Below are 23,781 nucleotides of genomic sequence, written 5' to 3'. Positions count from 1 at the left end.
CCTGGACATGGGAAGCTGGTTTCTGTGCTAACCTGAATTAGCTAAATGTTAAAGATGGGCACAGGCCAAGCCCAGACAGATACAGTGCTCTGTGATTGCCGTTCTCGGTAGCTTTTGGTTTCAGAATATAACAAGATCCCAACTTCTGATTCAAAGTAATTTTGTCTTTGTTAGTACTGCTGTCTCTTCCTTTAACACCCTTTCTTTTGCAAATTGGAGCTCAGAGGTATGGACAGTTTACCAGTTCTTCCTTTATCACCCACCCTCTGTCTCTCTCAAATATATTTTCCTTCTATTGCTCAAAATACCCCAGAATAATGTGGACCGTTTCACCCATGCATTGCCTTGATAGGCATATCGAGGTGGTGTCACTAACAACACATACAACCTATGAGAAGGGATACTTGCTCCTCTGCAGGGAAGGGCACCAAGTAGGTTCTACCGACTCAGGGCCCTGCAGGGAGCCCCTCTGTGATGCCAGGTGGAGTTTCTGGGGTATAGGTTCCCTCCCACAGGAGCAAGCACAGGGAGATGCTTTCTGGCTGACCCAGAAGGCCTGCTATTGTCCGGTGTGCTGGCTCACCACACCATGCAACCATGCAGCATCAGATTCTATTCAAAGTGTGGGCTCGGCATCCCGCAGGGCAAGCCTAACCGTGTGGAGCAGGCCGAGGGCTGGCTGCGGCTTTCTCTGAGACTGCTCGCCCTCTCTCTGCTCCTGACCTTCCCGGTATGAAATCCCCTGACCTGGCCCCGTGGTCTCGGGAGAGATCAAAGGGCGAGCGGCCTTTCCCAGGCCGCCCCCGAAAGGCTGCTGGGGTTTTGTCCAGTGTTGCCGGGCCTGTCTTTGTCTGGCCTGAGAAGCTGGAGGCCCACGTTGCAGCCCAGCGTTCATCAAATGATCAAAGGCCCAAAGCCCTGGACACGAAGCCTTTCTTCCTGTTTCCCTTTCTTGAAAGGAATGAATTGTGTGAGCCCCCAAAGAATGCTTTGCAAAGCGCTCCTTCGCAGGCCCCACCAGCATCCGAGGCTCTGCTCGGGCTGGGCACGTCCAGGGCCCAGCTGTGCGGCGTCGGGCAGGGCTCACTCAGCCTTTCAGGGATTAAGGCCAGGGTGAGCGTGAGGCTTGAAGAACAACCACAGAATCATTTCAGCACTCTCTCCACTGTTGAGTTTATTAGCAAGCAGACAAAGACACACTTGGAAACCAAAGCAGACGGCTCACACTCTGGGAGTACGTGGCTGCGGGAAGTGGAGCCTGCCAATGTTGCTGCTTTTGGGACAAATGGGGTCCAGGCAGCTCGGCCCCCTCCTGCTGGGGGGCTCAGCTCACTCTCAGCAGAAGCTGATTCCAGCCAGGTTGCCCTCTGTGTGTCCTCACCCCTCCAAGCCCAGAGTTTTCCTGTCTCCTCACGTTTTAGCTGGCAGGCCCACTACGGCCCAGCAGAGGTGAGGCGTGGCAGGCGGCACAGCTAGGGTGGTGCAGAACCTGGTGCCTGGCCTCATGTCTGTACCCCAGAACATACCCACCAGATAATTGAGGAGCCCTGCTGTGGATGGCATGGCCCAGTCTCTCACATTGCTGTCATGCAGAGTGTAAGCCCTGCCGGACCACAGGTGCCAAACTCCTATGAACGCCCAGCCTGTTGGGGGCACTCTTCTGAGCCAGCTGAGCACACACCTGTGAGCAGACAGTGGGACCTGTGACCCTGGCCACGTGTGGTTCATGTTGCTGTTTTCCTCTACACACCGTATGCTTGAGTAGGGGACAGGGACCTCCCTGCTGTTTTGTTTCTTCTGTTCAGGAACCTAGATTCAGCCTCCCATATAAGTCGAATGAGGCAGTATTTGTCCTTCGGTGACCAGCTAGTGAACCTGAGCATGGCTCCCCAGGGCTGACCACATGGGTCAGGATTCTTCCTTTTCATGACTGAATAATACTCCCCCATCTGGTAGAGCCTAGTGTTGATGGACATCAGTGGTGTTCCCCTTTAGCTATTGTGATCGGTGATACTACAAACCTGGCTGTTCCAGCACCTGCTTGAATCCTAGCCTTGAGTTCTTGGGGTGAATTCCTAGGAGTGGAACTGTTAGATCAAGAAGCAAGTCTGTTTTACTCATAGTTCCCACAAAGCTCAGGAGTTCTGGCTTCTCCCCTGGTCTCTCCTGGCCAGCCCTGGTCTTTTCAGTGCTGCTGTATTGAGGGTGTGAGGCAGCGTCCTAAACGGCCTCAGCCTGTATCATACATGATGCCAAGCATCGTCCTGTGTGCTTGTGGCCGTTCCCCTGGCTGCTGTAGGATGGTGTGGGTTCATCCCTGCCCTCTGCACGGATCATGGCCTTACTGCAGAGTCCCCCCCTTGCTCTGCATGTGGCCCCTTGGCAGGCGCAGTGTCCAACATGGCCTCTGCAGCAGGAAAGCACCAGGCAGCACCCAGGCTGCCACCTACAGACTTTCCTAGACTCACGTCTTTCACTGTTTATGCTGCATCTGAGGCCTCAGACCCCGCTCCTCACAAGAGGGGAACGTGGGAGGCAGCTGGAAAGGAAACGAAGGTTGAGACCAGCAAGGCTCTACTGCACAGGGTGCCTGGCTTGGGGCGCCATTGCACAGGGAGTTGGAGGATCTTTCTCAATGTTTACAACTCCTTCAGACCAGTGCCCTTCATATCTGCATTGTTCAACACACAGGTGTGGCTGCTTTAATTAAGACTGAATAAAATCCAAAAGGACCCATCCTCAGGGGGACTGGGGACACTCACCATGGTGGGCAGAGCAGCAAGAAAGCCATCCATCGGGACAGAGAGTCCTCCGCAGTGACTCAAGATGGCACCTTCTGCCTGCCGTGGAGGTGACCTATATCCACCCCTTCCAATCTCATGACATGTCTCCAGGACCTGAGACTGGTTGCCACTGTCACTGCCTCTCTCTCAGCCACACTCCTGCAGCAGGACAATGGAATGCAGGGCCTCCCAGGCCTCTCCTGTGGTTCGTGATCATCGTCATGGTCACCATTCTTTCAGAAACATGAGCTCCACTATGAAGGTGCCACTTGGGGCCACAGGGACAGGCATAGCCTCACATAGGCCATCCGATGGTTCAGCAACTACTGTTGACCAGGAAAGCTCCCAGGCACAAGGGAGAGACAGGAAGACAGGGTACAGCCTGCTGGAGTCTGCTGTGTTGATGACTTGTAAGGTGGCGGAAGGCACTGGCAGGAGTGTCCAGACTCTGCACAGCCCACTGCATGCTCAGCCGAGGGAGCAAGCAGTTTTGGGTGCCTGTCCTTGGAGGAAGCATCCCTGGCTTTCCATGGACACCTCCCACATCTGCATGTTCTCCTTGTGTTTCCTGCCCCTGAGTGTCAGGTGCCCAGTAGTGGTGACAGGCACATGGGTACGTGGAACCGGGCGTGTCCCCAGGCTGGATGGCAGCAGGCATTGCATAAGGGACAGATGTAGCTCTCACTATGTAAGACAGATATGGCTGGGAGCAGGTGCACTGCAGGGTGCACCAGGTGCTAGACTTACAGACACAGATGGGGACCTGGGACCTGGTGATGCCTAGGCTTTGGAAACCACAATGAGCACGAGCCCTCTGGGCCTCTGCAGCCTCCACTGCACCCACAGCTGCCATCCCCAAGCCGCAAGCACAGAAGCAGCTGCCTGTACCCTGCAGAACCACACTGCCTAGGCTCCCCACCTCCTTCCACCCCAGCCCCACCAACTTTGGCACCCAGAAATGGAGCCACAGGAGAGTAGAAGCCATGGAGAGCAGAGCTCTCAGGGAGTTTGCCTCAGCGGAACCTGGGAACATCATGGGAGAAACAGCATGGTCCTGGCAAAGGATGTTGCTGTCCAGAGTTGTGAGCACGGTCTTGAATTCATATATCTAACTTCCAAGCCACATCAGGACTCAGAATCAGATGGACTGTGCATACACAGGAGGAGCAGGCTTGGGTGGATAGGCACCATCCCAAGACACCATGTCCCGGGCCTTCCCGGCCTGTGGCACTCAGCCTGTGTCTGTACCTAGTCCTGTAATCCAGCTTACAGGAAAGGAACTGCTTGTTTGGTCTCTCTGATCGCTTCTCTCCTCTCTCCTCCTGCTTGACCAGCCCCTGCAAGGATGGCCTCCCTGGCCCAGTGCTGTCTCTCCATGACTCCAGGGCCCCTATGCAGAGCCTGGAGGATTTCTCCATCTGCCAGGTGCCCTGTACCTGGGCAGCTGCCAGAGCCTCACCCCCCTCCTGCCCAGAACCTTCTTCCCAGCCTGAAATGGGTATCTCCTGGCTAGCATGTCCCTGTGTCAGGAGGTCCTGTGCACAGCACCCAGGTCACTGGGGTATGGCAGGCAGCACACTGCTCAGTAGAATGCTGAGGCCACAGTTGGGGACACCTCTGCCACCCTGAATTAAGATCCCCCATGTTCTCGTGAAGGCAGTCAGACAGGGTCACCTGTGAGGGGGTAACACAGCCCACAGCTGTGCAGTGTTGGCTGCCATTGGGAGGTTGGTGGGAGCTGGCAGGTGTTCTGCGTAGCTCCCAGTTTTCTAGGAGCAGTAGAGGAAAAGACTGTGAGACAAACAGCTCGCACTTAGGAGCCCTACGTTCTGTTCAGTTTTCTTCTCTGAAGATTTGGAGACACTTCAGTTTCTTCACACAAACGATTTCAAATCTGTTCAAAAGAGAAACATAATGCCTAGTTTGTCTTGACTGTGAGACTCTCACTTTCCAAAGAATATGGTGCAGATTTCTCTCCTTTAATCCCACTGAAATGTTGAAAAAGGAGCTTGTGGTTTAGGTCAGCAAAACAACTTCCTGATTATAATTTTTCTGACTTTTTGGGGTGGAGGGTAAGACAGAGTCTCACTATATCATTTAGGCTATCCTAATATCACTGCATAGTCCAGGCTGGCCTCAGACTCAGCAGTCCCCATGCCTCAGCCTCCTGACTGCTGGGATTACAAGGGTATGCCACTGCCCCCGGCTCAATTTTTTTAAGTCTTTATGTTCACACATTAGAGTATGAAGTAAAAATTCAGTGCAAAAGACCCACAGAGGGGTGTGTGTGCACACGCGGGTGTGAAGTGGGCTGTTCTGCATGTATAATGTCTCCTGTGATTGTGTGATGGACCACTGTGGATGTATGATGTCTCGTGTGTGTGTGTGTGTGTGTGTGTGTGTGTGTGTGTGTGTGTGGCGAGGTGTTTTGCCTGTATGATTTTTGTGTATGCATGCAGTGATGTGGCAGGGCAGTGTGTGTATGTGTAAGGTGTGTGGTGTGGGCACATACATGTGTGTGCCTGCATGCATGCAATAATGGTCAGTGCCAACAGGCAGCAGGTGCCCAGCTGTGGTGCAGGCAGATGTGCTCAGCTCTAGCACCCAGGCAGCCCTACACTCTTAAGCCAGGTCCGCTCTTGTTGAATGTGCAGAGTTCAGGCTGTGCCCTCTGCACCCAGCTCCATGCCCATGAAGGGCCAGGGGATGGGGCAACCTCGGCCTTCACAACAATCCCTTCCTAACGAAAGGCTCAAACCAAGGCATCCCCAAGCTTGGTGCAAATGGCAGCTTCCGCCCTGGAGGAGATGGACCTTCCAGAGGGTAAAATTTAAAAATTCTCAGTGCAGGACGCCTTTCACTCCTGGACATTTGATACACACCATCTTTTGCTTCAATATAGCACATGCTGTGTTCCTGCAGCCCGAGAACCCCCTGGGTGAGGAACCTCCCTTGTGCTTATTAAACTTTCACTCCTGAGCAGTGTAGGAAGCTGGGCAGCTTGCAATGCAGGTCCCCCAAATGAGCCCTCTAGGGCCCTGTCCACCTGAAGGAGAAAGGTAATGACATTAGCACCAAGCAGCCAGGAATCAACTCCCAGAGAAATCAAAGCAAACGTCATAAAGAGACGCCAGGGGCTCCTTTGCCTGGTTTTCTTCAGCTTCAAATTGATTCTTTCATTGTAAAAAATAGTTTTAATACTTTAATGCTAATGTTCTTTAAATGTTTATTGGATAATACTTCTTATCTAAAGCATTCAAAAAGCCTCCGCTGTCTTGAAAACGTATTTTCCAATATGTAGACTCCTAAGCCACTGAGACATGAGGTGGAATGACATAGTCAGAGTCACTGAGCCACACTGGATGGCTCTGGGGTAGCCCTGAGGGCAAGATGCGCATGACAAGCTGGTGCTGTGGCACTCAGGAGGACACACACAGCCTCACGGTAGACTTTCCAGGAGCCAGGTGAGCTCTGCAGTCCCATGCCACTATCGAGCTGGACAGAGCACCAGGCCTCCCACAGTGGCCCTACATCCCATCTCCTCCACCTGAATTCTTACATGTGATCAGATCTCTTGGCTGTCCACAGCTATTTGACTTGAGCATGACTGGCCCCTGGAATGTGACGTCTGTCAGCAATGGCATCACATTCTTGGGGAAACTACCACAGATGCCAGAGGAGCTTCTGGACCAGGGCTCAGACTCACCCAACAGCTCAATGACCCATCCACACATGGAGGGGACAGTGCTCACCCCTCAGTCCACTGCCTCTCCCGCAAAGAGTCACCTGGTGCTGGGATGACAAAGAGAGTACAGGCTACACGGAGCTGCTTGCCTTGCCTTTCTGTCCCTCGGAAGGGATTGTGCAGTGAGCTCTGTTAGAGCTGTCTCCACACACACTTCAAATAACTAATTATTCTTAATTCTAGCGTGCAGGAAGGTATTAGCCATCCACCTTAGACAATTGATTTTACTTAACAAATCCATTACTTACCTAACTGTAGTGCTCTCAGTTTTTTTCAGTGTTAATTTAATTTCCTCTGCTCTTCAGTCTGGTGTCAGCCAGGCAAAATATGAGCATCTCCCCGACATTTCTCTCTAGTCTGTGCCCCATTGAGGCAGCCTCAGGGCACTCTGCTTCCTTGTCCCACTTTCTTTTGAGAGCAGTCACGTGAAAGTGCATCCCAGAGCCAAGAAGCAGAAGGTTTCAGTTGTGATGTTTCACATCGGCACAGCGCTGCCCAGCCCTGGATTCTGTGCTCAGCAAAAACTGTCCAGGTCGCTGCCCACATGGGGCTGCTTTTCTAGCCACACTGGCCCCAGCTCTGCTGTCCCTGGTGGAGTTCTAGGACACAGTCTACAGCCAGCAGCTCCTGGTGCTGACAATACATCCAGACTTGTGGCACAGACAGCCCTTGGGGTTAAATCGTGGCTGTAAGCTTTGAGTGTGTGAGGGTCCCAGATGGACCCTTACAGCCTTGCAGGACTAAAACTGTCCTCTGTGAGTCCATGGAGGCCCAGGTTTGGAGGACTAAGCAGTCCAAACAGAGCTGCATCTGTCCAGAGTGTCACCAGGGTGAGCTTCACTGTACCCTGAAGGCCACAGAGTCATCGGCCTCATCTCCCAGGGCCCTGATGCAGCCCCTGCTGCAGGACAGAGTGATAGCCCAGGCCCACAACCACAGCAGCACCTGGACCCCAGGGCAGAGCCATACTCATTCTGCAGAGCCCAGTAAACCATGTCAGGTTCCAGCTCAGCATTTCTACTTGGAACTGCTCTTTTTCTGTTTCAGAAAATTTCCTTTAAAACCAATGGACATATGTTTAATACCCTAGGCCAGTCCTGATGAACCCCTCCCCAGTCCCAGAATACCGCCAAAGACCCTCAACCCAAGTACACTGCATGGTGACCACAAACCCAAGGCCAGGACTTCCATCCTTGGTTTCTGCATCCAAGCACAGCACACGCCATGTGACACAGTCCTCAAAGCTTCTGACTGGATCATTAGGATGCTCCTGAGACGTCCTAAGGCCACACACACATCCCCAGATGAAGTCATCACTAGTGCTGCAGAAGCCGCCCCCCTCAGTGAGAGGGCAGGGGCACTGGCACACTACTCTCTTGGGACTAGAAGTACTTCCATGGAATTTTAGGGTATTTGTGGCTGCCAGATTTCATCATGAAGCTATTTTTCAGCCACTGTTGTCAAACATTGCAAGGTTTGGCATTCTCTGGGTGAGGTCAGGCCCAGCCTGAGGTCCATGTCCCTGGGAGACCTCACTGGGTTTGGGATGCAGGGAGAGAACAGTGTGCTGGGCATCTCAGGCACCATGCTGTCTGCAGGGTAGCACTCTACACACTTGAAATTCACTTGCCCCAGAATGTGCTGCGTGGCCAGCAGATGCAGCCCTGCCAGAGGGCCAATCACAGCTACCATGAGGGTTGTGTTCTAGAGCCACCTCTCATTCCCAGTCTGTTCTGAGAGAAGCCAGGTTCTCAGCATGGCTGTCACTGTCACTCAGCAGTGTGGGCTCCATTGCCAGGGATTGATGGTCCCCAAGGGGGGCCTGACTAGCTACCACTTCCTTTCTTCCTAACCCACTAAAACTCACCCTTCTGTTCCACACTGTTTAAAATTCATGCATTCTCTTTAAAATGAGATGGGCATCCTTAGTATCTGAAGCCCTGAAGAGCAGTACCTCAGCAGAGCAAGACCTGACCTTGTCCTCAGCTCGAGTGCACCTCTTGTCCAGCTCTTGGAGTGGGGTGCTCAGGGCAGAGGCAATAGGCATTGGTGTCCTAGACCTATGGTTGGGTGTTGCCCATGGTCAGAAGCCAGGGAGACCATGGATGGGCTCTTAAGGTGATGGCAAGCACTTCACCTGCACTCAGAGGGGCTGGAGGCCCCAGTACCCTGTGGACCCCAGGCTGGGGTGGTCAATGCTGAGCTCTAGGTAGTCTTCCTGCAGATTTCCTCTGCTTCTCGCTGTTTTCCTGTATGCAGATGTGATATTTGGTTCCAGTGTGTCCCCTCCGGTGCCACCTACCCTGCTGCCTCTCCTCAGCTCCCTTGGCTCCTCCACCTCTGGTCCTGCAGGTCACAGCACGTGGGCTCCCAAGGCAATACTGGCTGTGATTGCTCAGCCACTCACAAGGCCATAGCAGCACAGGGCTGGACATGGACATGTCAAGGCCCCACAGCAGCATAGTAGGGAGGACACCACACAGCACCATTGTCCCCCTGCAGCCGCTCTCCTGGGCCCTCCGCACTTGCCCTGCTGTGCCTGGCAACATCTGGTTTGGTCCCCTGTGCATGGCCTTGGCCGAGTCTCATTTCCTCATCCCAGCAGTGCCCTTTCTTCATATCTGCAGTGCTCAGCTGTAGAAACCAGAGAACTCTACATTCAAAAGCCAGCATTAAGTGCAAGAGATTTCTCTAACCTTCCTTTCATAAAATAAGAAATAATTCTATGCAATCAAAATGAAAACATACACTGCTTCCTCTGACCTAAACCAGAGAAGATGCCACCAAGAACAACCCAATCAGCTTTCATTTCTAATGGCAGCAGCTGCTGGCACTGAGTGCAGTATCTTCACAGGCATCTCAGGACTACTTCTCAGCCCGGCTTCCTCGAATTAATGCTAATGAAAGCTGCCCTTGCCTTATTTTCTATATGAACACTGAAATTGCAGCTGCCTGCCAAGCCTGCTGAGGGACGAGTGTAATAATTTTCAATTGGCCTCTTTGCCCAGAGGGAGCCCGATAGCACAAGATTGACAGATGCAGCATGGATTATCTTGTGCGCTGAACTCAGCCCAATTTGTGGTTTGTTGCAGGTGCTAAAGAGATTGATATCGCAGCGACCCTGGAGCACTTGAGGGACCAGAGACCAGGCATGGTCCAGACAAAGGTACTGTCAATCAGTCCTGTGGGACTTCCAGTGTATTAGAGGTGTATATCTGCAGCTGCTTCCTAAGAGCAGAGCAGGGATCAGGCTGATCAGACACAGGCCGCCTGCTGCTGTCCACCCCATCCTCTGCAGTCAGGGCCTCCCAGGCCTTCCCAAGACTGTGAACTACCAGTCTATGCAGATGCAGGCAGAGCTCAAGTAGGAAACTCAGTTAACGGGAAGTTTCCCTTTGGAGCTGGGGGAAGAAAACTGGATTCTCAAAGAAAGAAGGAAAAGGCAAAGCCAGAGTCCCAGGGGGTGTCCGCAGCTCACCAAACATATGCCTGACGCCCTCTGTCTCTTGCCCTCCAGTCCAACCTGTGCCACATACTAGCCTTTGAGGTGAAGGCATCAGGTTTTCCACAGGATATAGGGATTCCTGGTGCCCCCAGAGTAGGTCAGCTCACTAAAAGCCAGATTGCAACAGTAGGAGCAAGCACAAAGCTTTCTGCTTAACCAGACTTAGAATGGAGGTCACTCCAATTCCCTCTTCCCTGAGCATTACTCAGGGAGAACGCCAGCGCTCTCAGAGGTCCACTGTTATGTAAACAGTGACAACTCAGTAAAGAGCACAACCAGCGTGAATTTGGGGTTCTTAGCAGGACCCCTTGAGAAACTCCAAAGGAAATCCAAGTCCAGTTTGCTGAGCTGGGTCTTTCACAGATAGGGTAGGGGATAGTAGGGTGGGCTTAGGTCGGGTAACGTGAAGAGGAGATGTGAGATGGGGGAGTTGTGGGGCTCGGAGGGCTGACTGGGGAGCACTTCAGGGACAAATTGAGACATCTGCATGCTGACAAAAACTGAACAGGGGCTGAAAGAGCCAGGGCAAATGTGACCAGGAAGAGGATCGAGACAATGGGCCCAAGGAGGGGCACGAGCCAGGAGCTCCAGGAAGTAGTCAGCCAGTCCGGAAGGAGCCAGGACCAGGCCCGATTTGGCAGGGTGGAGGCTTGATTGCACTGCTCTTTGATGCCATCTTATGCAAGTCCAGACTTCGTGAAGAAAGAGCAGGTCTCCAGGAGAAAGGCATGCACACACACACATATATACATACACACACACACACACACCTGCCACGGTGATGGTTTTGGAACTCAGTAGCAGCCTGTGAGTCCATATGATCTTGCATGCCAATGAGTTTATTAGAGATCTGCTGTACCTGTTTGGAGAGCATAGAGGAAAGGTGGAGCACAGGGCAGTTTAGTCCGGATTTGTTCTCCGTGGAGCTCCTGCCAGAAGGGGAATTAACTGAACAGGTCGCATGAGGGCTGATTAGGAAAGAAGTGGAGGCAGTTACTAAGAAGCTGACGTGGGCTGGAGTGCGCTCAAGGATGGTTCTCCAGAGCCAGAGGTCAGTGATTATTGTTGGAGCAAAGTTGGGGCTGAAGGAAAGAAATTTTGTACGAGGTAGAGATAACGCAATCAAGGTCAGGGAGCAGGAGTCCTGAGGATGACAGGTGGCTTTCAGGGAGAAGCCTGCGGGGAGGAGGAGGGAGCGAGCGGAACAGCCTGGTGTTCCTGGGTTTCAAGATATCGAGGCGGGGTGGCAGAAATGAGGCACCCGAGGATCATGCGGTGTCTTCGGGTTTGGAGCAGGGCCTGCTGGCCGGGAGAGGGAGGCGAATAGTGAGCTTGGAGCTGGGGAAGCCTCCTAGGAATAAGGGTTCGAGGGCCTGAGTGGACTGGGAGTAGGGGTGTGGGGACCAATGAAAGGGGTGACTGCCCACAGGCTCAGAAGGATTCAGGGCTGGGGGTTGTTTTGGCAGAGCTCACATATGGAGGGCTCCAGGGGCAGGAATTCTGACCGGGGACAGTGGGATTTAATGGCTGTGATCTGACAACAAGGAAAGAAGTAAATCAGGTCCTTTTGGAGTCTTTTCAGGGAGAGGGAGAAAGCTGGCGAAGCCAGGATAAGTGTTGGGTTAGATTGCTGGGAGGTGGTTTGGGGGAGTCGGTGGGTCTTGTTTAAATGTCAGAGTCGGAGACCATAGCACATGTTGCCTAGTGTGGGCATTTGGAGAGGCTTTTATCTGTGAACCAGGTATTGGCTGCCTGAGGGATGGACCAGAAGAGTCACGCTTGTCTCTTGAGTTTGTAGCTAGGGTGTAAGAGATACAAGCCCCATCAGTCACCCGGGCGACAGGAGAGAGAGTGGACGGCCCAGTACCTGTGTTGGAGAGGTACTGGGGAGCAGCTTCTGATGGCCTGCTAAGCTGCACAGGGGACAGGGTTTTCCAGGTGGGGGGCTGTGGATTTGGGCAATGCTTTGCCAAGTGCCCTGCTTTGCCCCATCTAAAGTGAGGTCCAGAGGTCTAGGTTTTGCTTAGGTAGTTGTCCTGGCCAGAGTGTTGAAACGAGAAGCTGAGAGCGGATTTCTTGGTGTCTTTTCTGGATCTCTGTCTGTCAAGTTCTCAGTTTCAAAGCAGCAATCCTGAGGTCAGTCACAGGATCTGAGGACCATCCTTAAACTTTTTGAGCTTTGTCCTGATGTCAGGGGCTGCCTGGGAAATGAAGTCATCTTAAGAAAAATCAGACTTGGCTTTTAGTGTCTACATGAATAGGGCTGTAAAGTGATCCAGCATTGGGTGGGCTCTTGATAGATTTTTTCGGATTTTGTTGAAGTCAGTGGACTCCATGGGGGTCCTGTTTCGGCTGGTGAGGATGTACTGGCACCTTCCCCAATCTCTGCACAGCACCTCAGGCTCTACCGAGGGTCTTGTCAAGGAATAGCAACTGCCCAGGGTCTTGGTGATTATTTTGGGTACATGGGCACCTGCTGTCCAAACTCATTGTCCCTGTCAGAGAGGAGAGTGGTGGTGAGAATGATATGAATATAGCAGGGAGAAGAGTGAGTTCCACCGTGTCGGGGGAACTAACTAAGGTGCAAAGAGCAGAGGGGCACAGTGAACTCCGCGGGGCTGGGTCACAGATAAAAGCCCTCTCCAAACTCAGAGGGAGTGGGCAGTGAGAAAGGGGTGTAGTTACGGTGCAGAGGGAGAGGTTTGTGGAATGCAAGTTTTTTCCTGAGGCAGACTGGGGTGAAGGCTGGCCTTGGGGAGGGGATGAGTTATTATCTGCTGGGAGGTAGAGCAGAAAGCGTAGGGAGAGCCGAGAGCAGAGCCTGATCATGGGGCCCTCACCCCCCTCGTCTGCACTGGAGAAAGCAGTCCAGGCAGAGAGGAACTGAAAATTGACAAACCAACAGGGCGTAGTGGCACATGCCTATAATCCCAGCACTCGGGAGACGGAGGCAAGAGGATCACTGCAAGTTCAAGGTCAGGCTGGGCTACAAAGTGAGTTCAAGGCCAGAGTGAACCAGTGAAACCCTGTCTCACAAAAAACCAAAAAGAAAAAAGAAAAAGGGAGAGAGAGAGAGAGGAAGGAAGGAAGGAAGGAAGGAAGGAAGGAAGGGAGGGAGGAAGGAAGAAAAGAAAGAAAAAAGGAAAACTGACAAACCACATTATGGGCAAAGAGAGCCTTGTAATGTGGCCCAGCCATATTGCAGAAAGAGATGGGGTATCTTGGCTTGAGATAAACCTGGAGGCTGAGTTGAGATGGGCTATGGAGGAGACACCACAGGGTGGTATCTTTAGGAGGGACAAGGGCAGTTCCTCCATGATCCGGGATGAGCATGTCCAACAGGAAAAGGCCAAATGAGATCGAAAGGAACATCCCCCAGACAAAGACCAAAAGCTAGAACAAAGGATAAACGGCAACTCACATCAAGTAGGTCCGTTGTGTCCGGGCCACATCCAAAGGTAAGGCCTAATTAGGACCAGAAAGACTGACTGGGGGGTGAATACCTTTGAATGTTCTCCAGAAAGGCTCACCCCAGTCTTGAGCAGAGGGATTGAGGCAGACGATGCTGAGGAGAGGTCTCTGGTGAGCTGGAGGCCACCGGTTCTTACTGCCCCGAGGGTAAGGTGGGGGAGCCACATTGCTATAGGTGCCACCTCCTGGGTTTCAACACCAGATGTTAGGTAACTGAGGTTGACCCAGTAAGAAACACAGCCAGCCTGACTGTGGGGCTCCAAGGGGGACCTCCTGGAGTTACTCCAAAGGGGAGTCTGAGTCCAGCTTATTGAACTGCATCTTTTGTGGATGACAGAGGGTCAGTAGGACAGGCTTAGGAGGAATGAGGTAAAGAAGGGTGTGAGACTAGGAGGACTGGAATGGCTGAGTTTGTGGCGATCACAATGGGGCGCTGTGACCTAGTAAGTGGGACAAGTGTATTGTGTCCTGGCGAGTCAGCAATGTCCCCAGGCTCAGGCAGGGATGTCAGGATGTAACAATGGGCTGTGACTGATCTCATGAACTTGGGCAGCCTGAGACTGACATGCTCCTGAAGTCGCAAATGTGGCTGTTCCCTGCCGGCAGTCAGGTCCGAGTACACTGGATGCTGTTAGTGTGTACAGATGTGAGACTGCTATATGACACCCTTGCAAAATACCCCGTACCTTAAGAAGGCTTTAAAGTTGCAAAAGCCTTTCAGAAGCTGAGGACACATCCAGTGGTTCAGCAGATGCTGAGCACTTGCGAGGCCCTGGGATCAATCCCTGCATCATAACAAAATCCCTCACTGCCCAGCTGCCCTGGAGCCAAGCTGCCCCTAGAGCCAAGCTCACCAACACATCTCAGATCTGGCCTTGGTTCCTGGAGCCACGCCCTGGAGTCCTTGGCTGGACATCCAGGCCAAGTTGCTCCCTCTGGGAGATGTCCCCCCCCCCCCGCCCGCTGTGCAGATTTTAGAATGAAAGTTAAACACTGTCAACACCATGTGTACACTCAGGGTGAGCCGGGCCGCATAAACTTGGGCACAGAACTGGTGCCTGCCACAGATGCCAAGGCAGGGAGCAGACAGCACATCTCAGCCTGGCATTCACCTGGCCTCCTAGCACTTGTGTGCAGACGTGGAGTAACAACCCCTCCCTCTAGCAATCCAGCATCACACGAGAGAGACCAGCCAAGCCACCCTGTAGGGGTGCAGCACCACAGTGCCTTTTCAGATGACCCTTGGGCTCCACACCCCATGGAATACCCCGTGGAAGATCCATCCTGCCACAAGAGGTCAGGCCATGGATCATCCTGTTTGTCTGTGGCCCTGAGCTTCAGGTAACTGGGATAGGCAGCAGAGGCCAGTGACATCAGTGGACAGAGACACTTTACACTCAGGAGGAAGTGGTGAGCTCTGATGTCCATGAGGCCGGGTATGCACTGGCCCCTACTCCATGGTGACTGTAGGAAATTGAAGCCAGTGGCACCTCTGCCTGCCTGCACCTCTGCACTTAGTGTGGGCATGCACCTCACTCCAGGCAAGAACCAGCTACTAACAAAAAGCTTCCTGACCCCTGCAAGGGCAGCACCCCTCAGACCAGCCTCAGTGCACATAACCACAGGGGCCGCACATGCTCTGGCCCCACCGAGTGAAGTGTTGTGGGACATATCAAGGGGAAAGGAGCCTCGCCCACCTACTGTCATCCTGGGCATGGACTCCTAGGACCTGAGTCACTGCCACTCTTCACTGGTGACCACCATGCCAGCGCCACCATGAAGCTGCAGAACTGCAGGTCAACCTAATCCTGGGGACAGACAGTAGACAATACAGCAGCCTAGCATCCCAGAGTCTTGGTCTGCCCAGGAGCCAACACCTCTTGATGCAGGGAGCGTGTGACCATGAATCGTGGGCTACACCACCTCTTGGTGTGACACTGCATTAGTAGGATAGGTCTCAGAGCTGTGAACATCTAACAGATGTCCCCTGACAGTGTAAGACCCAGTCACCTCTAACAGTGAGCTGGACCTGGAAGATTGAGGGCAGTGCCACAGCCAGAGACCAGATGCCCCAGGAGCTGTCACCATGAAGCCACTGCTGGGAAGGCATGGGTACACTCACTGTACCCACCACTCCTCCAGGACACTTGTCACTCTGGAAGTAATACCAAGAGCTAGCTCGCTCCCATGAGGGAGGAAGGATGCCGCATTGGCCCGGGTAGAAAATGAGTGTGAGCGTGCATGTGAGTACATGTGTGCATGTGGGTGAGTGTGGCTCACTCCCTGGTGAGCTCTGTGGCTGCTCCCTGGTGGCTGGGTCCACATGCGTGTCCATTAATGGTTTGCTCCCTGCCCAGTGTAGACATGGGTAGCAGCTGGACATCCACCCACTGGGCCTCCTGGCCCAGCAATCTCCGTGCTGCTTCTGACCACCGCCTCACTGAGGCAGCACCTGTCACCAGGAGTCCTCAAGTCATGAGACCTGGCAGTGCAGGTTCTGAGGCCCAGTCCCCGTGGACACCAGGGCCTCTGTCACCCACCACAGCAGGGGCCAGTTCCTCAGGTGCCACTCCTGCCGTCATTTTCATGTTTCCCTGGGCACGAATCCTCTCACAAGCATGCTTCCCACTCGAACACTGCACCCTCTCCCCAGTTCCTAGGGGCCCATCCAGGTGACAAGCTCAAAGGACAGTACTCCAAACATGGCCACGGACCCTAAAGGTCACTACAATGACATAGTGTGGCAGAGGCTGGCACCAGCCCATTGAGATGACAGAGAAACAGTTCAGGCCACTGATGGGGATGTCCATGTCGGCTGACCAAGCAATGGCGTACAAGGCCCTGGGGCCTGTGACTCCTCCAAGCAAGTGCCTGGTATCTCCCTGGAATTCTGTGCCACAGCCCGGAGGTGCCCAGGTGGAGACTGGAGCCAGGAGTGGTGACATCCATCTCAATTTTGTGAGGAGAGGGTGCCTACTTAGCACTTGTCCTTTCAAGAAGCCCGCAGTCCTGATGCCAGCATGACCAGGCTTGCCCTGTGCTGAACAGGTCACATGCGAGTGCCCGTGCATTTCCCCAAGCAGGTGTGGCTGCCACACGTCATCACTGAGGAAGGCCACAGGGGCAAGTGACTTTCCAAACTCTGACAACACCGTAAGTCTACACACTTGTGTAGAACAGGCCCAGTGTAGCGAGAATGGTGACAGTTTTAATGAGCACACCTCCCACTGTCTGCTCCAACTCACCTTCCATCCCAGGAAGGGATCTGGGGTAAGGGCATGGGCGGGGGGGGGGGAGGTTGTTCTGGTAGTCCTGGACCCACTGCTCCCCGCCCAGCTATGGGTACAACATGTCCTACCCAGAAGTCCGTGCCCTCCATGCCCAGCCAATCCGGGCCAAAAAGGAAGCCCTGGCTCCCCTTCCTTCCCAGCTTCTCTGCAGAGCAAGCTAAAGCCTCACCCATGTCTCCTCCCTTTGTGTCCCTGGCAGGAGCAGTTTGAGTTTGCACTGACAGCTGTGGCTGAGGAGGTCAACGCCATCCTGAGGGCCCTGCCCCAGTAGACGCCACCACAGCCTCCAGGACCAGGCCGTGACTCTGCCCGTGTGTCTCCCATCGTGACCGCATAGTGATAGGGTCCTTAGGCTGCCGTAGTCAGCACCATTCACCCCTGAAAATGTGTACTTTTGTTTCACTGAAAGAAAGGCGCTTGCAGCAACATCTGGCTGGAAGGTGGGGGAGGATCAGCTCATCCGTTTTCACATTCTGGAGGCGATTATTTTTCCTGAAGCACATGTTTGCATTCTTCACTGCAAATCCTGTTAGGCTGGTGGCATGGTAGTTAGCACCTTCAGTGTGGTCCCAGAAGGCCTGAGCTGTGGATGTAGCTTGTCAAAGAGGGTGAGTAGGGCAGGGAGGAATCCAGAAAGCCAGAGAGCCCTGAATGAGGGCCACCAGGTGTGGGAATGACTGTGGCATCGGCCATGAGGCTGTCATCACAGGGGAAGGCTCAGGCAGGACTGTCAGCACACACAGCTTGTGCAGGGAAGGAACACCCTCTCTGGGGTGTAGCTGCCAGCTCCTAAATGCTCCCCCGAGCACTGCAGGGTGGGGTCAGCCACACAGATCCCCCAGGACAGAAAGAGGGATTTCCTGGGGTGGACCCCTCCCCACCACTGTTTCCAAGGTCAGGACCTCACGTGAGGTTATTAACTATTAATGTGAGAACACCGATGTCTGCACAACAGAACCAGATGCCCCAACACACTCTCCTGTGAGGTGACCAAATCAGACCAGGTGTGGGGGGTCAGCAAGCCCCAAGTGACCCAGGGGATACTTGGAGATCCAGTCCTGGGAGGAGAGGGGTATAGACACCTTGACTCTGCTGTTACCTACACCCCAGCCCAGGAGAGAATCGGGTCCTCCTGCCTCCTGGGTCTGTGGGATTCAGTTGCCAAGATCACATTGGAACATTGGGTTTACTGCCTCACTCCAATAGGAAAAGCCCCTTCCATTGATGCAGGGACAACATCCTGGGTGGCACAGTGGGATCACTGAGAGCCACAGACACCCCTGCAGGGCTGAGCATGGAGAAGACCTGTCCTGCCCAGTACCACGCCATCCCTTCTGCCTTCATGTGACGGCTGTGGCCAGGCGTGATGGGAAGGGGCAGGAGTGCAGAGAGGGTGCTGAATGCTCTGTCAGAAATGACATGGTGGGCCCAACTGGGTATCTGTCCTTCTCTCCCCAGATTGTTTCCCTACCTGGAATTTAAATAATAATTAATAGAAATGAATTTATCTGAATATAGGAAGCATAGACCTACTTGTAATTTCTAACTTCTTATGTTTTAAAAAAAATCCTCCCGTGTGAGATACATAAATCTATTTAATGGTGTCATATTAAACTTCTGATTTCACATTTGCTGGTCTTTATTTGGAGAGGAGATGATTTTGCATATGACAGACTTTATTTTCATGTCTGTTTCATGTCTGTTTGTTTCCTGAAGCTCTTGAGTGTCAGTGGCTCAATCAGATCATGACCAGGCCCAAGACATGGCAGCTGTATACTGGGTGTCCCAGGGTGGCCCCAGAAAGGTGGTGAGGGCCTGGACTATGCTGTGCCTGCAGTGAGCCTCACAGCATGTGTCACCCAAGGTCTGACCTGGGGACTGTGTCAACCCAAGTGTAGCACGTCTCACCTCATGGGAAATGCACTTGGGATGTCTTGGGCCATGGGGAAGGGACAGCACCCTTGCAGTGTCACTTTCCAACTTCTCCTCTATGGCTCTTCCATCTGGCAACAGTGAGAAGCAATGGCCAGGGTGGTCAGGCTGTCATACACCAGGTCACTTCTGAGTGATACTAGTGTGTCAGTATATGTTTCCCAGAACCAGGCATGGGGGCTCCCAGCATGTCCTTGTCAGCTTGACCCCCTGGGAACCTCCTCTTTCAATACATCCTGCCAGTGTCTCTGAGAGCCCACTTCCCTTATCATGTCATGTTTCTGTTTCACTGTCACCAGGCTTCCAGTCAGCGCACAGCATGGTTACTGTGTCAGAGCCAGGGCTATGCTGACATCTAGCCAGGCTGGACAGAGAGTGGTCAGCCTCAGTACAGCGCTGAACCAGCAGAGAGGGCAGAGCTCAGTCTGAATGCCAGGCTGGGCACACTGGGAATGCTTAACCCCAGCCCTGAGAAAATCCAAGATGCTGCCCTCAAGGGGCAGGAAAACAGAGGGACACAGGTGTCCCCACCCTCAGCTGCAGTCCTGAGCATGCTCACAGGACATGCGTCCTAGTCATCCAGAGCTCTGCATCCTGGGCCGGGGCCAGCCTACAGTGGTGACTGGGGAACAGGTATCCCACATGAACACACTTGACAGTGGCCCTGAGACAGAGACCAGAATGTCACCTACTCCACAGTGACATAATGAGGGACGATTTCCAATTCTGGAGGGCTGTGTCCTCAACTTCCATATGCATTCTTGACGGGAAGCCCTAGACCCCTGAGAATTTAAACACCATCCTGTCTTCACTGTACGTGTGACATCTACACAACTAACCGAAGACACAAGCAGGGTGCCCTGTGTGCTGACACCCCGGTGGTGAACAGTGCCCACATGACAGTACTGAGGCAGAATTTGGAAGGGAAGCAGTGGGTAAAGGAAGTACAAGTGACCAGAGGTGAAAAAACACAGTCAGATTGATTAGGAAAGGACCATGCAGTGACATGAGCCAAGGCTGGACACCAGTCCCTCAGTATCCAAGAGCTGAAGTTGTCCCCCGGAAGCCCAGGCCTTTCCCTAACCTCTGTCAAAGTTTGGCAGCTGCTTTCCAGCCTAGGAACCCCCAATCAATCCCCTTCCCTCCCAGAAAACCCCTACCTGAGCTCTTCATCCTGGCTGGTGGTACTGCCCACACAGTAAAGCTTTTTGTCTTGCAAAAACTGGTTGCTGCTGCTTTCCCTGGGGGCTGGGGGAACAGCAAGCCCTTGCTCCATAATATTTGAGTATTTACTGTCTCATGTAAGCTGTAAGTTAATAGCCTTTAATTTTAATGGTTATATCAAACAACCACCTGTGAAATTCCTCCAAACAGTAGTGTGCACATCTGAAGAAGGCTGTGGGGAACAGATGCCTTGTGACCTCAAAGGAAGGAGTTTGCAGAAGGAGGAGCCCCAGCCAGGGGTGGGGGCACATGCCTGTGACTCCAGTACTCTGGGAGACTGAGGCAGGAAGATCAGGATCGCAAATTCTAGCCCAAGTTGGGCAACTTAGGAAGACCCTGCCTCTAAATGAAAAATAAAGAAGGGCTGGGGAGGTAGCTCAGTGCAAAGCCTAGGTTTCAACCCCCAGCACCTAAAGAAAACAAAAAGAAGAAAAGAGACCAGGTGTGGCGGTGCATGCCTGTAACCCACAGGCACATGCCTGCAATCCCAGCACAGAGAGAAGAGGATTGCTATGAGTTTGAGGCCAGCCTAAACTACATAGTGAAACTCTGTCTAAAAAAGACAAAAGAAAAAAGAAAAAACAAGGAGAGTGAGAAACAGAGAGAAAAGAAAAGAGAAAGCCCATCTTACAGGAAGATGTGGTGTGGAGTTGGTCCCACTGCAGGGCAAGAGATCCACACCAACTCAGCTCAGTGAGCCCCATGGGTTCCCAAGATCGGCTGGAGAAGGTAAAACTGCCGTGGTGGACCCTGGGGACTCCATGAGAGTCCCCAAGCCTAAAAGCCAGCACGGCACACACCAGGATGCAGACAGGCAGTGATCCCTCGATGCCCATAGATGCTGTGAGAATGTTCAGCCCAGGAAGAGAGCTGGACAGGTCCTCTGGACATACACCCAAGAGAGCAAAGACATGAAATTCAAGGATCACAGGTCCAGGTGACACGGCAGGAGCTGAAACAAAGCATGAGGCTGAACAGAAGATGGGCCCCCTGAGAACTCCAAGGGGAAATGGAGAGGCTGCACTGAGACAGCCCCGCAGGGAAGGCAACCATGAGGGGAGAGGCAGGAGGGGAGCACAGCGGCTCTGTAAGGGAAAAGGAAGCCCCGCCTCAGCCCCATCCCACTGGGGTCCCAGCTCAGGCAGCCAGGGACAACCACTCCTGCCTGGGAGGTGCTGTGGCATGTCAGGTATGGTGCCCGAGGCCCTGTGGGACCCTGAATGTGTCTGAGAACCAGCCCAGCCCTCACTGTGTGCTCCCCTTATGAGGACATTGTCAGAGCCCCATCAGGCCAAGTGCCCACAGCCTGGGCTCAAGAAGTCGGTTCTGTATAAGCACTGCCCTTGGGCACCGTTAGAATGACAGAAAACGGTGACATGTGCCAGGGGTCAAGACCCTGGCCAAAGTGGGTTTTGCTCCCTCCACTTGGGACAGCCTGCAGAGGACAGCAAGACACGGTTCTTGGAAAAGACCAGGTGAACTCCCTGAGACCTGAATTTTCCCAAGGTCACAGTGAACAAGGTGGAGATGTGGACCTGCCTAACCCACCCTACCATCCCTGAAGGGGAGCCCTGAGCACAGCGCTCTGGCTCAGCCTGTGCCTGGTGAGAAGCCCAGGACCTCCTGCCTGGTTTCCAAGTGCTCACCATTCCAACACCACGAGGCTAATCCCAGCAATCAGCGATGTCTTCTGTGGAATGTTGTTTAAGACTGTGGGGAAAGGATGTGATCTTACCCAACAATAAAAGGAGAATGTGCCAGGAGACCTGCTGCCTCACATAGCAGTATGTGCCTCTCATTCCAGCCCTCCAGGGGGCTGAGGCAGGAGGACCCAGTACAAACCCAGCCTGGGTAACAAGGAGTAGCCAAGAGCCAGACTCAAAATTAAAAAAATAATAATAATTAAAGGGCTGGAGCTGAAGCTCACCCCAAAAGCCTTAGATTTAATCCCAATTTCAGGAGAAAATAACAGTGAGACCCACAAATCTCAGGGGTTGGGGTGGGATGGACTAGACTTCCTGTGACATGTCCACTTGTGCCCACACACACCCAAAGGTGCCACCATCCTGCAGGTTCTAAGCCTCATGTGAGTGCTGGCTATCAACAGTCCCTGGCCCAGCTCTGCGATGATGGCCCCTCCCCAGCCCATCCCCTCCCCTCCACTCAGGCTCACAGTTTCCAGCCTTCCTGAAGGCCCAAAACAACGCCTCAGGCCCGAGAGTGCAGCCTCCTGTGTGGTGCCCTGTGTGTCCTCCAGAGACTGGGTGGTGGGTGGTCTGCCCAAGAGACCTGCAGTGAGGCTGTGGGGCAGCTGCTCCTTCCAAAGCCTCCTGAGGCCACGCCAGGGCTCTGGGCTCAGGGCTGCCCTGTCGAGGGCGAGTTGAAGCTGTTCCTGTTCAAGTATCTCCTGGGCTGTGCCGACCGAGACACTGCACCAAGCACCGCTCTGCCTGCCACATGCCGGGCTTTACCCTCCTCTGCACCCACTGCTGGCTTCCTTGCCTCTTCCCTTCTCTCCCTTCCGGGTTTCAGGGCATGCACGGAGCCACCCAGGTGCTCACCCGCAGGGAAATGACGACATTATTATGTGTAATCTGTGTTTGTGCTTTATCAATCAAGTAGAACACTAATAAAAACCTTCATAATTAGTGGAATAGGCATTAATTCAAAGATGTTTATTGAAATAGAAAATTAAGAATTTGATTATACCTCTGTTCCTGAACAATAGCCACTTTTTACTGCATCTGGGTATTCATTTAGAAACTGGTCTCAGCCATTCATGTTGCTCCGCTTATTAGACAAATCAGATACCTGCTTTTCTTGATTGTATGCAGTTGATAGATCTCATGGGAGTTTTCTGGACAAGAAGTTCCGCGCTCTGCTCTCCAGGGTAAGTAGGGGTCTTGGGATAGTTGTGGAATATGTGGCTGTGGCATAGCCTGACTTCATGTGTCCTTCAAGTCTGTGTGGGGACATAACCCTTCCTGTCCTCTCCTGTGCTGTCACAGCTGCTGGTGTAGGATAGTAGTGGCTGGTGGTGGCTCAGGGGACTTGGTGGCTCCCAGGACTCACAGCACCAGCACTGGAAGCTGGAGGTGGAGGGGCCTCAGGGGATACACGGGCAGAGCAAGATACAGCCTCAGGATCCAGAGACAGCAGACAGCTGCTGCCACACATCTGCCTGATGTGACAGTCACAGTCACAGACTGTTACCTCATTCTCCCACTTGTCCTGCTTCTATTTTAAAGGGAGACCTTGTACACAACAGCCTCCCTCTGCTCCCTCTCTCCCCCCACCACACCCTACCCATCCCCTGGGTGGCTTCAAAGGAAGCCACTTCCAGTGAAATCCTGTGGTCTGGTTGCTTGAGAGCCCCCTGCTCACTTGCAGCCATTGTGGGTGGATCAGGGAGGTCTCCGAAAGGTAGCACCCATGAGGGATCAGGAGAGCCACATACTGCTATGATGGCAGTGTCCCTAGCTCAAACTGCCCCCCTCCAGGCCAGCCCACCTCCATGATGAGTCTACTTGGCATAGTCCTATCTGGGCCATCCGAAGGTCAAATTCGAGACAGTTATGCATGCTCTCAGAGTGACCCACCTGCACTGGGTGTGGATATCAGAGACCACACGGCAGACTGGGATCCAGGAAATGCATCCAGGATGCAGGGGCTTGGGAAGCTCCCTGGAGAAGAACTCACTGAGGCCACCACTCAGTGCTCATTCCACTGGCCCACCCCAGGTCCTCAGCCACGGCCTGCTCTGTCCCTGAAGAGGACACCAGATCCCACCAGGCCTATGATGTCCCTTATCCCCTTTCCTACATCATATGT

General features: G+C 53.3%; 1 protein-coding gene across 6 annotated transcripts in view; it reads left to right on the top strand.

Annotated features, from left to right (window-relative positions):
- The window catches only part of Ptprn2 (protein tyrosine phosphatase receptor type N2), a 542,085-nt gene extending 523,663 nt beyond the window's left edge, over nt 1-18,422 (top strand). For all 6 annotated transcript variants that reach the window (XM_063250851.1, XM_063250850.1, XM_063250852.1 and 3 more), the window contains 2 exons: nt 9,621-9,694; nt 16,994-18,422. In XM_063250851.1, coding sequence (XP_063106921.1) covers nt 9,621-9,694; nt 16,994-17,065 — 146 coding nt within the window. In that variant the 3' untranslated portion in view covers nt 17,066-18,422. The remainder of the gene's footprint in view (nt 1-9,620; nt 9,695-16,993) is intronic.
- Nucleotides 18,423-23,781: the final 5,359 nt, after the last annotated feature.

Source organism: Cavia porcellus, unplaced genomic scaffold (assembly GCF_034190915.1).
Source record: "Cavia porcellus strain 051 isolate PalLab524CR breed Dunkin Hartley unplaced genomic scaffold, mCavPor4.1 scaffold_6, whole genome shotgun sequence".
Lineage (NCBI taxonomy): Eukaryota > Metazoa > Chordata > Mammalia > Rodentia > Caviidae > Cavia > Cavia porcellus.
This window is presented reverse-complemented; position numbering and strand designations above follow the sequence as displayed.